Source organism: Mastacembelus armatus, chromosome 6 (assembly GCF_900324485.2).
Source record: "Mastacembelus armatus chromosome 6, fMasArm1.2, whole genome shotgun sequence".
NCBI lineage: Eukaryota > Metazoa > Chordata > Actinopteri > Synbranchiformes > Mastacembelidae > Mastacembelus > Mastacembelus armatus.
The window spans coordinates 772,173-785,258 of NC_046638.1; the positions used below are offsets into that span (position 1 = coordinate 772,173).

At 43.4% G+C, this 13,086-nt stretch overlaps 1 protein-coding gene across 3 annotated transcripts; it reads right to left on the minus strand.

The window, feature by feature from the left end:
- Nucleotides 1-513: 513 nt before the first annotated feature.
- On the minus strand, nt 514-12,518 carry lsm14aa (LSM14A mRNA processing body assembly factor a). Of its 3 annotated transcripts, XM_026310909.1 has the most exons (11): nt 12,227-12,518; nt 10,590-10,753; nt 10,366-10,519; nt 9,123-9,242; nt 7,670-8,011; nt 6,852-6,932; nt 6,113-6,295; nt 5,716-5,890; nt 5,455-5,493; nt 4,976-5,219; nt 514-4,654 (listed from the first exon to the last, which is right to left on the minus strand). In XM_026310909.1, the coding sequence occupies exons 1-11, from the start codon at nt 12,345-12,347 to the stop codon at nt 4,631-4,633; spliced, it is 1,647 nt and encodes a 548-aa protein (XP_026166694.1). In that variant the 5' UTR covers nt 12,348-12,518; the 3' UTR covers nt 514-4,630. The 3 variants fall into 3 exon arrangements, with proteins under 3 accessions (XP_026166694.1, XP_026166692.1, XP_026166693.1); XM_026310907.1 differs by lacking the exon at nt 6,852-6,932; XM_026310908.1 differs by lacking the exons at nt 6,852-6,932; nt 9,123-9,242.
- Between the last annotated feature and the right edge of the window lie 568 nt (nt 12,519-13,086).

Consider the following 13,086-nt stretch of genomic DNA (forward strand, 5'->3'; position numbering starts at 1 on the left):
CAGGTATAAGATTTAAAAATAGTAATTTTAACTTTTCTGTCAGAAGTTGGACTTAAACCATGTTTGTTAAATTATTGGAGGGAGATCAGTGATTCTAGTTTCAGGTTTGGATTTGGATGAGCAAAGAAAAGGTACCAGATTGTAAAACTGTGAAGCCATAATGTGAAGTGTAGTCACATCTCTTCCTGTTTCATGATTAATGTCCGTCATTTTGTCAGGAACCCCTGTGTGGGACTGATCAGTCTAGTCCAACAGTCCTGCAGTGAATCCTCCTTCATTCAGCTGGAGGCTGTAGTTTGTGCAGATGTTGGACTGGACTCCATTAGACTCAGATGGTTCTGTTTTTCCCCACCACATTTGTATTAATGAGTCTTGGTTAAATAAACACTTGATAGCTAGGGGTACCTAATAAACTGACCACTGGGCATAGGGGCCAGTTATTACAAAGTGAGAACATCAATTTCTAGATTTGTCACTGGCAGGAACAACGAACGAGACAGACACGACCCAAACTAATGAACAACTGTTTATTATTTGCTCTTAATAAAAACCCCAGTCCACAGAGGGGGGCTGGGTTCAAACACAAAACTGTGGCCGTGACTCAGGGTGTTGAAGGAAGCCAGAAGCAAACACACCTGATGCTCGACCACATTTCACCTACTGCATCAATAACAACGAGCATCACTTAGTGCTGCGTTTGAATACAACACCGGTCAAAAGCTGACAAGGAACTAAAAGGACTTCCTTTAGATATCGAGGCACATGACTCCCCCCCCCAGTCTCTGTCAGGAGCCTCACATGCGCCTCCTTCTGACAAAATGTGGAAAATATTGGTTTTAAACAGGCAAAGCAACAAACCCCCCAACTCTACTGATGTTTGTTTGTGGTAATGTGATCAACAGATTTAGGACAATGCACAAAAATAAATTTGAACAAAACAAAAATATTTTAAAGGAAAAGTTCAACATTTAGTGAAATACTCTCCTCTCTCCCCCCTGTTATGCTAAGATAAGCTAAGCTAGCTGTTTCTGTCTGCAGCCTATGCTAAGCTAAGCTAATCATCACCATCTTATTTAATGTGGAGAGACAGGTGGGGCCAGTCTGAACATCTGCCTGACCATAATTAAAGAAGTGTATTTCACTAAATGTCAAACTATTCATCTAGTCCCATCATGCTGGTTTATAATGTGCTTTATTAGTCCCTTCGGTTTCCTAAATTAGCTCAAACTCAGACCCTGCTCGCTAACTCAGACCCTGCCTGGACCTTCTCGAATGTCTGATTTATTTCAACAAATCCTTGTTAATGCACATGTTTCTTTAATCCTCTGCTGTGTCTCCACCTGAAGAGCTGAGAACCAGAACTTCCAGAAAAACCTCAGTCGTCTGGACAAGTTTAGTTTGGACACGTGAAGAAAAGGGACATGTTCTCAGTTGTGAGTCTGCAGCTTCAGCACATGCATGTTGAAGAACACAGCGTGTTTCTGACTTTATGTGGAAACACATGGAACATGAAGGAACCCGTCGGAGCAAGCTGGCTTTTATAATCATCGATTAATATTTCGATCAATTTAAAAAGTTATAAAGTCAAATGATGCAAAAATAAAAACAAAGCAAAAAAAAAAAAACTTCTCTAAAAAAAAAACAGGAAATTACATTTAACAGTAAAGTTTGTTTTCCTGATTCTGTTTAAATGTTTCATCTGTTTTAAAATGTGTAATTTTAGATTTTCTTTCACTTGTTTCTTGATATTTTCAGTTTCCACTTCATCATGTAAGAAATTAGAAATTAAGACTTCACTCTCTCCAATCTGTCATTAATGACATGAGACAGCTTCACCCTGAATCATATGATGCATCATCTAAATAGCAATTTATTCAAGCAGGTTATTTTCAGTGCAGGTTTCACCAAAGCAGAAACAACATCTGTCCATTCACACGTTTCCTTCCTGTGTCCAAGTCAAGTTCTCTTCAATACGTTTTTAGGTGAATGGCTCTAATCGTTAGCGCATTAAGGCGAACCAACGTGAAAATATATCTCTGTTTCCTGAGCACTACTTAGTACTTTAAAGGGAGCTTTGCCTGTCGGGGCGACATCCTTTCACAATCACTTTGGGGACTGGTTCGGGACTTGAAGCAGCAAAGCAGATTCTGTTTGAAAACAGACCCGGGTCAGAACAGAACTTCATCTCACTTTAAGGTGAGTTCAAACTGAGCTGCACAGAACATTTGTCACACTCGGACATTTGTCTCCGATGGAAAGCGAAGCCCAAACCAAACAGGCAGAGCGGTGCTGCTCATGTCTGACCCAGGCCTGTGAAGAATATTCATCTCGTCAGTGATGATCATGACAACATTAGTCTTTGTTAGCGGAATACGATCCCAGAAACAACATCACACAAACTGCAACACTATATTTCCTGCTCAGGTGCTCGGACGACGCCAGGCCGCTGTGGCGTCGGGTTATTCAGTCGTAATTCATCCGACCCGATTCCTTCCTCAAAAATATGCCTGAATATTGCTAGGAAAGTATGTTGCTACACCTGCTAGCTCGTTCATCTAGTTTGTACACTCTCCCTAAAGTTGACATCATGACCCGCAGCTTACGCAGGTGCCGACCTCCTGCAGGGCTGCAGGAAACGTTAGTGGCTTCAGGTTCAGTTTTTTTGTTCTGAAGGTGAATGTGGATTTTTACTGTAACAGGTGAATAACAAAGACCTGGTTCCAGGTCAAAAGAGGCTAAATTAAGAGCTGTTTGGATTAGTGTGCATCTAAGGAAGTAGCGACTAAATGTACATAATGTGTGAAGGATTAATAATATCCAACAGTCATGGAAGATTTAAAATGCCTAAATATGAACAAAAACTAAGAGTGAACACATACACACACACACACATATGTGCCATAATTCAATAACATATTTTAAAGAAATAGTTATCCTTTTGCTTTTAACAGGTGAAAGTTAAAGAAAAAAGTTTAGTGCTAGAACAAAGATCATTTTTAACGTCTCATCTTTACTTAATAAAGCATCTTTTCAACAACGCTGCACCACACTGCCCTCTGCTGGACAACAAACAGTTTGTGTCTGTGCATTAAAGATGAATGGATAAATTGATTACCTTAAAGTAAGGCTGTAAATACAATTACTTTCATTATTGAATAATCAGCTAATCATTTCTCAAAGGATCAAACAAGATTTCACAGAACTGAACTTCACATCTTTTAATGTATTTACTTTATAGAGATTAGCGGCAAAGTAAAGAAATCCAATCATCTGGAGAACATTTGACATCGCTCGACTATTTTTAACTGGAAAAAAAATAAAACTAATCGATTACCAAAACAGTTGCAGATCAATTCTGTTGTTGGATTAATTGTACAGCAGCGTGGACCCTATTTCACTCGATTTGTTTTGGTTTAGGCGTTTTAAATCTTCCATACTCATCTGTCCTACGTGCTATAAGCAAAAAGCCGGTAAATAGAGACGTAAGCCCTCGTCTGCGTGCACTGCAGTTACTTCACTGTGACCTCAACCCTCAGAGACCCACGGATGGAGAGAACCACAGAAAATAGATGGAAAAGACAAAACTAAAGCGTCAGACGTTTGACCTACGATCCATCTGTGCCCAGTTAGTGTGGACAGGGAGAGAAAACTACCACAGCACATGTGAAGAGCGACCACCAGCTCCCTACACTAATGTTAGAACGTGACACAGGGAAGAAAGTAGAGCTGACACTAACAATTATTTATCATCGTCGATTAATCCCAGAGCGCTAAAAGATTAGATTAAATGCTTTTTCTGACCAACAGTCCACAATCCAAAAATATTCAGCTTCCCAGAATGAACGCAGCAGATTCTCACATTTAAAAACCTGGAACTACTGCATTCTGGACAGTTCTGTTTGAAACATGATTATTAATCAATTATCAAAAATAGTAGCAGATTAATTTTCTTTCAGCTCTAGAAGAAATCTTTTGAATGATATCAAACCTACAGGTGAGTCAACACTTAAAAAGCAAAACGAAGGTGCAGGAGGGAAAAGCGAATCCCACGAGCACTGAGACTGAAGACGGGCGAGGTGACAGTGAGCAGGCTGACTACATAACAACATGAAAATCTATGTAATAGTAGAAAAATACATGTTAGAAAGGTGTGACTGAGACCCTGTGGCCTATTTTGGTGCAGAATAACAGGATATAGTGTCCCACCTCCCCGAATAAAGCTACATCACAGAAACTCATGTGGACGAGCCTCGACAGCTAACAAAATATTATCAAATACAGGCTGAGGAGAGGGACCGGGCAGATAATTCATCAAAAAAAAACAAAAAAAAAAAAACATCCCTCTGAACATTTATACATAATTAGAATTTCAGCCACCTGGAAACTATTCTGTGGATATCTGGACTTTTGTTTACAAGGGTTTCTCGGATAAACTGCGTTGGTGTCTCCACCGTTGAAAAGTGTGGAAAGTTAAGCTGCATTCAAAGCAGTCTAGCCCAGTGCTGGTGACAAATATACAACTAGTAGACAATCATTATTTTTGTCAACAAATTAGCAACCAAAACCTATTTGTTTTCCATTAAAGCGTGAAGAAGTTCCACCTGTCTGCAGAATCTTCCTCCCACTGGGACTACGCAGCCACTTTGTTGTCCTTCTGCAAGAAAAGGGACAAGACCAGAGTTAAAAACAGTCTCATGAATTATTTCATACTGAATTTACACATTCAGATGTTCTCCAGCTGTAACATGTGTGCAGGCAGAACAGCATTTACAGAAACGTTGTCGTCATTTAACACCATATTTAAAGTTATTAAGGAAACCGACAGGGAACAGCCTGTTAACTTACATTAGACTGACTAACAGATTAACTGGTCCCACTTCGTCATTTCTCAGTAGATAGATTTTGGAAAGTTTGATGAAAAAGGCTGCAGTTTTAGATTTGACTAACGTCTAGGAACGTCTAAACCATCCTTTACCCTGTATGCCGATAAGTCGGCAAACTCCCGACCAGCCTGGTTTCCTCTGTACCCCCCTCTGAAGCCGCCACCGCTTCCCTGTGGTGGCCCAAAAGACCCTCGGCTAGCTGAACGACCCCGACCTCCACGGAAGCCCATCCTGCCGCGCCCACGGTAGCCTCCACGACCTCGGCTCTGACGTAGAGGGATGCCGAAGGTTTCAGCATTCATCCTCCTCTCCTCCGCCCAGGTCTGCCTCCGCTCCCTGAGGAGGAAACAGCACAGAGGAAAACTCGCTGTTGGCCAAACCTCATGGAGGGATGGAGTCACAACCATACGACTACGACACGACTAATCCAACCAGCATCATTTATTTCATACTGTTGGATTAGACTGACAGCTTTATTGAAGTGTCCCTAATAAATGTGGCTACTGTCACATAAGAAACATAAACACTGGGTCTAGCACAGGGTCAGTCACAGGACGAGACGAACTCTTACCGTGGGAAAGCGGAGCCTCCAGACTTGTCATTTGCTTTCCTGAAAAAAAAAGAAAAGGCGTTTGGGCCAAGATGAAGCAAACACCTTTCACTTACTGTCACTGTGCAGGCAGTGACATGTAACATGAGAAACACGTCTCAGTTCGTCCTGCTGCCTGCTCCTGTCCACCGTCAGCTGCCTTCACCTGCAACATCTCGCTCCTGCTGATCCTACAACTAATCCAGGAACAGCTGTGTGAGCGACACACCGCCAGGATCCTACCTGGTGTCGTCACAGGAGATGTTGTCGAAGAAGGACTTGGACTTGTCGTAGTAGCAGTTGGGACCAAGAGGGTCACACTCGTCGTCAGCGTTGCTCTCACTGTTCTGAGTTTCCACGCCAGAGTCGCCTTTATCCTCCCCGTTCACCGCTTTCTCCGGCTTCTCCGTCTTCTCGTCTGAGGACAAGAAAAACAGTCACACTTCCTGCCAAGCATGAAAATTAACTTGGTGCATAGTGAAACTTCATATTACTTATGTACTTCTTTCTAATACTTGTAACATTAACAGTAATTCTACTCTTTGGTACCGTCCACACATTAAGGAGCTGGAACAGACAAATATTCAGCATTTTACTAGCTCCGGGTCAGAACGAGCACAGGACCTAATCACACCGATACCTTTCAACTTCAGTTTGCTCTGAAACTCCCTGTCAATCTCCTCCTTGTTGAACTGGGCGTTGGCGCTTTCAAAGTCAAAGTCCTTCTCAAACTTCACGGGTCCATCGCGACGGACGTTGAAGCGTCCTCGGCCGCGGTGTCCCCCCCCACGGCCACGACGGTTAGCTGGTGCACCTGCAGATGCTGCCGTACAGAAGAAGAGACTGCCTTTAGTTGTCATGAGTTAGGAAGAAGACAAAAGTGGTGCAGAAGATAAACCAACAAATAAACAAACAAACACCAAACTAAAAAACAAACAAGAAAAACACATGGCAGCAGAGCTAGTAAATAAATGCACACATCCACTATGGTGGAAGAGCTGGTCAGAGTGAGCTGCTTGACTTCTTCAGAAGTTAGCGTTTCACTACAGAAACTAAATCCACATCGATCATGGAGAAAATGCAGCAAGTCCACTACAGGTCGCATTTTCAGGTAATCGCTGAGCATGAAAACACCGTCTGAACGAGGAGATGAGCGTCATCGCCTCGAGTCCATTGACATGAACAGCATGTCAACCTGCTCATGGTCACCAGCAAAGAAAATCACGTCAAAGTTTGGGGTCGAAGGTCAAGGGGCGGGGCGGCTGCAGAGGATGAATGTATGGGCTTCACTGTCCAAACGAAAAATGTGCATGCAGAGTCTGAATGGGCAGATGAAGACGGGTGCAGAGCAGAATGGAGGACGGGGGTGGGAGTTTAACCTGTAGAACGTTTACTGGTTTCCCTGCCTTCACCTCGCGCCTGCTCAGACTCTGGTTTGGGGACTTTCTGGACGTCTGTGCCTGGAACAGCAAAGTCTTTTAGTCTCCAAAACAACATCAACAGTCATGAGAAAACAGCCCTGTTGGCACTGGTCTCCTACCTTCAGACAAAGGCACAACAGTTTGAAATGAGGGACCTCTGGAACAAAACGGTAAATCACAGAGTGCAAGTCATTCTCTACTGTTGTATTTGTGTCTCATAGCTGAGCGTGCAGTGGGACATTCTGAGCACAGACGTTTATCACAGCCACATGAATTATATTTGTACAGAAATTATCACCATGTTACGGTTAGAACTTTTTTATTTACACTGACGACTGTGTATCATCAAATTAGTATCTGAGTCTGAAAATCTCTTACCCTGAAAACTTTGCTTTGGATAAATCTACGAATCTTCTATGAACCTTCTGGGTCCCAGTCTGTCTCCAACATGTGTGGGAGTGACGGGACAGGGTGTTGGTGTGCTGTTGCTCAGACTCGCTGTGGTTGTTGGTCCCGACGACACGATTATTTGACGAGTGCTGATTAGCATTTAGTGATTAGCTTAGTTTGAAGGGTATTGTGAATGACAGTGTGATTATTCAGGGCAGAGTACGCTGGTGTGCACTAATTAATTTGTTCTTAGCACGACGACGTTCTCTGTACAAAATGTAAATGAAGTGCTTGCTTTCCGTGCTCAAAAGGACCGGGTGCTCAGGAACGAGGCACAAATATCACTGGATGGTACTTGTGTGCTGCTCTCTGGCCTGAGGTCTCACCTGAGTGGCTAAAGACAGAGTGGGTAAGCCCTGCAGTGGAAGCTCTATCTACAGCAGTGGTGTGAGAGGCGGAGATGGTTCGGGGTGCAGACCAGCCCTGGCTGCTGCGGCCTCCCCTGACAGTCTCACCCCTCCTTGTGTCCGTACCATCCTGCTGTTGGATCTTCTGGCTGCTCTGACCGGTGCTGGAGGTGGCCGTGCGACCATGGGCGGGACTCCTGCGTCCCAGGCCGGGGGCTGGAGCGGTGCTGGTGGCAGCAGTCGAAGCTGACGGGGCGGTCTGGATGACCTGCTCTAAGGTGGGGCTCTTCCGCAAGGGGTCCAGGCTGGGGCTGCTGTGGCCTGTGGGGGAAACCAGGACGGGGCTCGTGTTAGTGGTACCACAGATTCAACTCAATGTTTATTCGGCGGTAACAGAACAACAACAGCAGAGACATCAGTCATGCTCTTTATAGCAGCTGCACCATCTCGATGGTTTCACACCTGAGCTTCTTGGTTCAAATATCAAACTCTGTTCACCTGGTAAGTTTGGTGAAAGCTGCCAATCAAACTCTGAGGTAAAGAAACCGTTTCTCTCCACACATCACTCAAATGTTAATTAGATTTGTCCAAGAAACGCGAGAGAAGTTTCCTGCTGTTTGAATCAGAGCTGACTGGCTGATGACGATGAAGAGCAGGTGGAGCTGATCCTCCAGCCTGTGCCACTAAACCACCACACATCCTATCAAATAATTAACTAAATCGACTCCATTCTTCATTATATCGATTCAGCCAACACGTCATTAGCATCACCATCTGACAAGGTGTTCAGCTGTTTCTCTGCTGCAGGCACAGGATCCACACTGAACCAGCATCTCAGATCTTCCCGAGTCAAAAGTCTGAGTTTTTATTTATTATGAAGTTTGAGTTTTACTCTTCTTTCCCCCCCAAGTCAAAAACTCTATGCCACAGGCTTGATGGTGCAGGATGTCAGTCCATAAAACTTCACGCTCACCCCTCTTGGCTTATTTGTAAAACATCAGTCTGGTCACAAACCAAAGCAGAAAAGCAACAACAGGTCACAGACCAAAGGAAGTGAACTACAGGTGTGAAAGCATCTTAACCTGAGGCTCACATCAGCGTCTGAGGCTGGACATGCAGTTTACTGTGAAGAGCATGCTGTCACATTTACTACCTGAAGCATTCTGCAAAGCTGAATCTCAGTCATTGCTGCACTTTTACTCACAACCAGGAAACACAGCAGGTCAGGTTCCATAGTTAAAACACTTCGTGTGAAAATCACACATTGCAAAAATAAAAAATAGATACAACTGAGTGAATTAGTATTTTAACAGATTTCTTGTTAGTGAGTGTTCAAACTGGTGTAAATCATGGCGTCAGATGTAATTTAGAACCACTCGGTGTGGTGGCGATGTGTCACACTGTTTTCAAGCGGCTTCCTGCAGGTTTTTACCTTCACTTAAAAGGGTACCCAGAGACCGCGAGTCAGAGGGGACAGCAGAGCCAATAGCACTGCTCTGAGACTGGGTCGAGGCTGTGCTCGTGTCGCTCGCAAACGAGGGAACTGCTCGTCCTGTATGGGGAGGAACAGCAGGACACAGCATTGAGGGCGACAGGTTCCTTGGATGGTCTGCATCCCTGTGCACCGTCGGACTGTCTACACTGTGGAAACTGGCTAAGGCTGTGCCCATATAACATCACCCAACAACAGAAACAACAAAAACCTGTCGTAACAGTGGGCATGGCAGCACCCAGGAGGGTTAAGTGTTTACATCAACTACAACATCCACAGTCCGATTCCAGCTGTGGTCTTCTGCTGCAGGTTTTTGAGGTCTCAGTGCAGTCACAGACAGAAAATGGACTAATCATTTTGATTATAAGTCTACCTGCCAATTATTTTCTCCCAATCAATTAATCTGTTGGTTCAGAAAATGTCCAACAACAGTGTTAAATGTTATAATTACGACCCACGGCCTCTCTGTGGGACAAGAGTCGGACACCAAATGACAAAAGGAGCTGCTGATCCCTGTTCACTGAATGTTTTAACTCCTGCAGCTTCACTTTACTGGGACAATTTTTCAACAGTTAATTTCTCTGCTGTGAATAGTTCAGTTAATAGCTTCATCTTCAAACAGACAAAATATATATATATATATATATATATTTTTTTTACAGAAACAGGTGTGGAGAAACTTCCCACCCTGTTCAGTAACAATTAATAAAAGGCTCCTAACACAGAGCTTCAACACTAGAAGCAATAGCTATAGACTTGGCATCACTTATACTACTAAATCCAATAATGGTTGAAGTCAGTTCAACAGTTTCCTGGGTCAGACGCACAATTTAAATTCTTAATCCTGGTATCGGCACAACCCCAGTCACAGCTCCGTCTGTACCTGACTTACTGGAGTAAATGTAGAGGAGGACAGTGAAGGCCTCGGCTGTTCGAAGTCACACTGATGCCATAAACCAGTCCCCTCCTCAGTTTCTGTGGCATGCTTTACGTGGTACAAGAGCCATAGAGAGACCCTGAACCCTTGGATATCATGCCCAGCTGACCTCCTGCTCCCAGTTTGTCTTTAACAGCTACATCCATAAAACAGGTTCAAGAACAACACTGGACAAGGGGGCTTTTTACAAAAAAATATGCCATATACCCTCTTTTCCACTGTAATGTTCACAAGTCAGGAGCTTACCAACACCGACGGGTCCAAATTGAGGGGAAACCAGGGGGCTGGTGCTGAACTGGTAGGCTGGAACTGGGGCCCGGTTGAAGAGGCCATAGGAACCAGCAGACTGGAACGGGGTGGGGGCAGCAGCAGAGGACGAGGAGCTGGAGCTCATGGATGACTGAGGAGGAAACCACAGGATTGAGACACTAAAACCTCACCAGGATCCATGTGTGGTGCTGAAACTGTACCTGGACGATAGCAGGGTCCTGAGGGAGAGAGCATGTGGGCTTGGGTGGCTCACACACTGTCAGGTCCTTGATGTCGCTGCCTCTGAAGATGATGTACTCGAAGGTGTCATCTCGAGGAGGGATGGGCCTGTCGGTGGGTCGGTCCTCCGTGCCAAAGGAACGAACTGAGGAAACGGCTCACAGTTAGGAGGGATGACTCAGGGGTGGCGCATGGAACCACTATTATTAGTTTATCACTTTACTCTGTTTTTAAATAGATTTTAACATGGTTGAGACTTGAATTAAACTCCACTGTCAGATTTCAAACATCTGACTTAATCTGAGGATGATTTCTATCACTTAAAACTAAGCCTGAAATCTATTAGTCTGGTTGCCATCAACAACTTCTTAAATTAATTTTCCCACTGTTTTCCTAGTTAAGTCATTGTTTCAGACTGTGAAAAGTTGGACTGTAGAGCTCAGTTGAAAGATTACAAATACAGAAGAATCCCACAGACACACAAACTGACCATTAAAACAAAACAAAGTGCATTTCTTTTAATTTTGAGGGGCCTCTTTAGGGTCCCTGCACCCAGGGACTTAGATAAGTGACAGAAACTAAAACATAACTTGCCTTTTCATTTCTGACAGCCAAACATTAAAACCAACATTTGTGTCGACAGTAGCCAAACAAAACTATTTAACACCTTTTAGATAAAACTGCAAACTTCTTAACATTGGAGTCAGTTGTAAATAAGCCAAAGCCAACATGTAGAGGAAACTGTTTGCCGAGTGTAAAGTACAGGCAGATTAAAGAATTAGGAACAGAACATGAAGGCACTGATTGTCTGCAAACAAAACTATTGGCCTAATTACACCAAGAGATTTGGTTCAGATCGGTCAGTGTATCCATTTCACAAACATTATATTTAATCATATGTCAGTTATACTGTCAAACTTGTAAACCTGGACAAACGCTGCAGACAAGACGGTTCATGAGAGCTGCTGTTGTTGAACAGGTGAGATGACGTCAGCTTTTCGGACAGGTGAAGTGGCTGGAGGCTCAGCGGCTGTCCGTCAACATTAGTTACATAAACGTTATTTTTACATTTTACCGTAACATTTTGCTGCAAGACTGTTGTAGGCACTGGTAGCATGTTGGTTAGCAACATGCTAACTTTAATTTAAATTCCTTTAATTTGCAAAGATGACTCACGTCACAAATAAAGATTCATTTCTATTCTGCAGCTTTAAAAGTAATTAAAATACCCAATCATTCTGCCTTTGAGTAGTACTTTTTATTTCTGGATTTAGGTTATCTGCCTGAGCGAAGACATACTGCTGTTAGCTTTGCGGCTGTTTTAGCATTGTTGCGTACCGATTTAAAATGGTCATCCTGTTAGCTTATGCTAGGAAGCTAATGCTAGCTACCTGGCTAACGTTATTGATTTGTTCACTTTGCAGCTCTGGATAAAAAACAAAATGCAACAGAGTATTTATCGGACACCTGTCATGAAGACTGAACACAAACTAGTCACTCCCGCCGAGCTAATAGAAACATAAACCAATGCCAGCTGCTGCTCAAGTAGCATTAGCCGCCTAGCCGAGTTAGCATTAGCTACCTAGCCGAGTTAGCATTAGCCGCCTAGCCGCGTTACCTTTCGCCAGCGCCACCGTGGAGTTCTCGGTGTCGATGGTGTAGAGGATTCCTTCGTAGCGGATCTCGGCCTTCGAAATGAGGCTGATTTTACTGCCAAGGTAAGGCGTCCCTCCGCTCATGGTGTCTCCTACAGTTCGGCAGTCCAAACAGAAGTTAGAATAGACGGTCCCTCCGAACCGTGTGCTCACAGTACTCACTAAACACCAAATGTCTCTGGTCTGTTTTTCCACCAACTCGCTGTTCTCCCCGCTACAACATGGCTACCTCCTCCTCCATCGAACGTATCTAACCGCGGGGGCTAACGGGAAATCATAATCTCGCGGTGTTACGAGGCTCCGTGAACTCTAGATCTCTGCAGGATAGAAGAGAACACACAGGCAGCGCCTGGGATATGGCGAATTGTGACAGAACATTTACTTAGATACTTTGAGCTAATTGCACTTTACATTTGATACGTTTTCCCACTTCTGCTTCATTGTAATCGAGAATAAATACTGTAGTTTTTCCTACATCACATTTACATGAGTTTGCAGATGTTTATACAAAACTATGATAACCTTATAAGCCACAATGCATTAATATTTATGTTCATAACACTAGCAACTAGCCACAGGGGACATTTAATTGCAGTAGGTTTAAGCACAGATTTAAGATTTAAGCACAAAATACCCTTTTTTACTTGAATAGGAATTTGAACAATTTGAATGCAGGATCTTTACAGTAGTGTTAAAATGTACCAGTACTATTAATACAAGAATCTCAGGTCCTTCTCATGTTACTGAGTATGAAAGAGAAAGTTGTTTTTTAACAAGTAATGAAATATTTAAAAGTTGTTTTTTAGTATTTATAGATAAAATA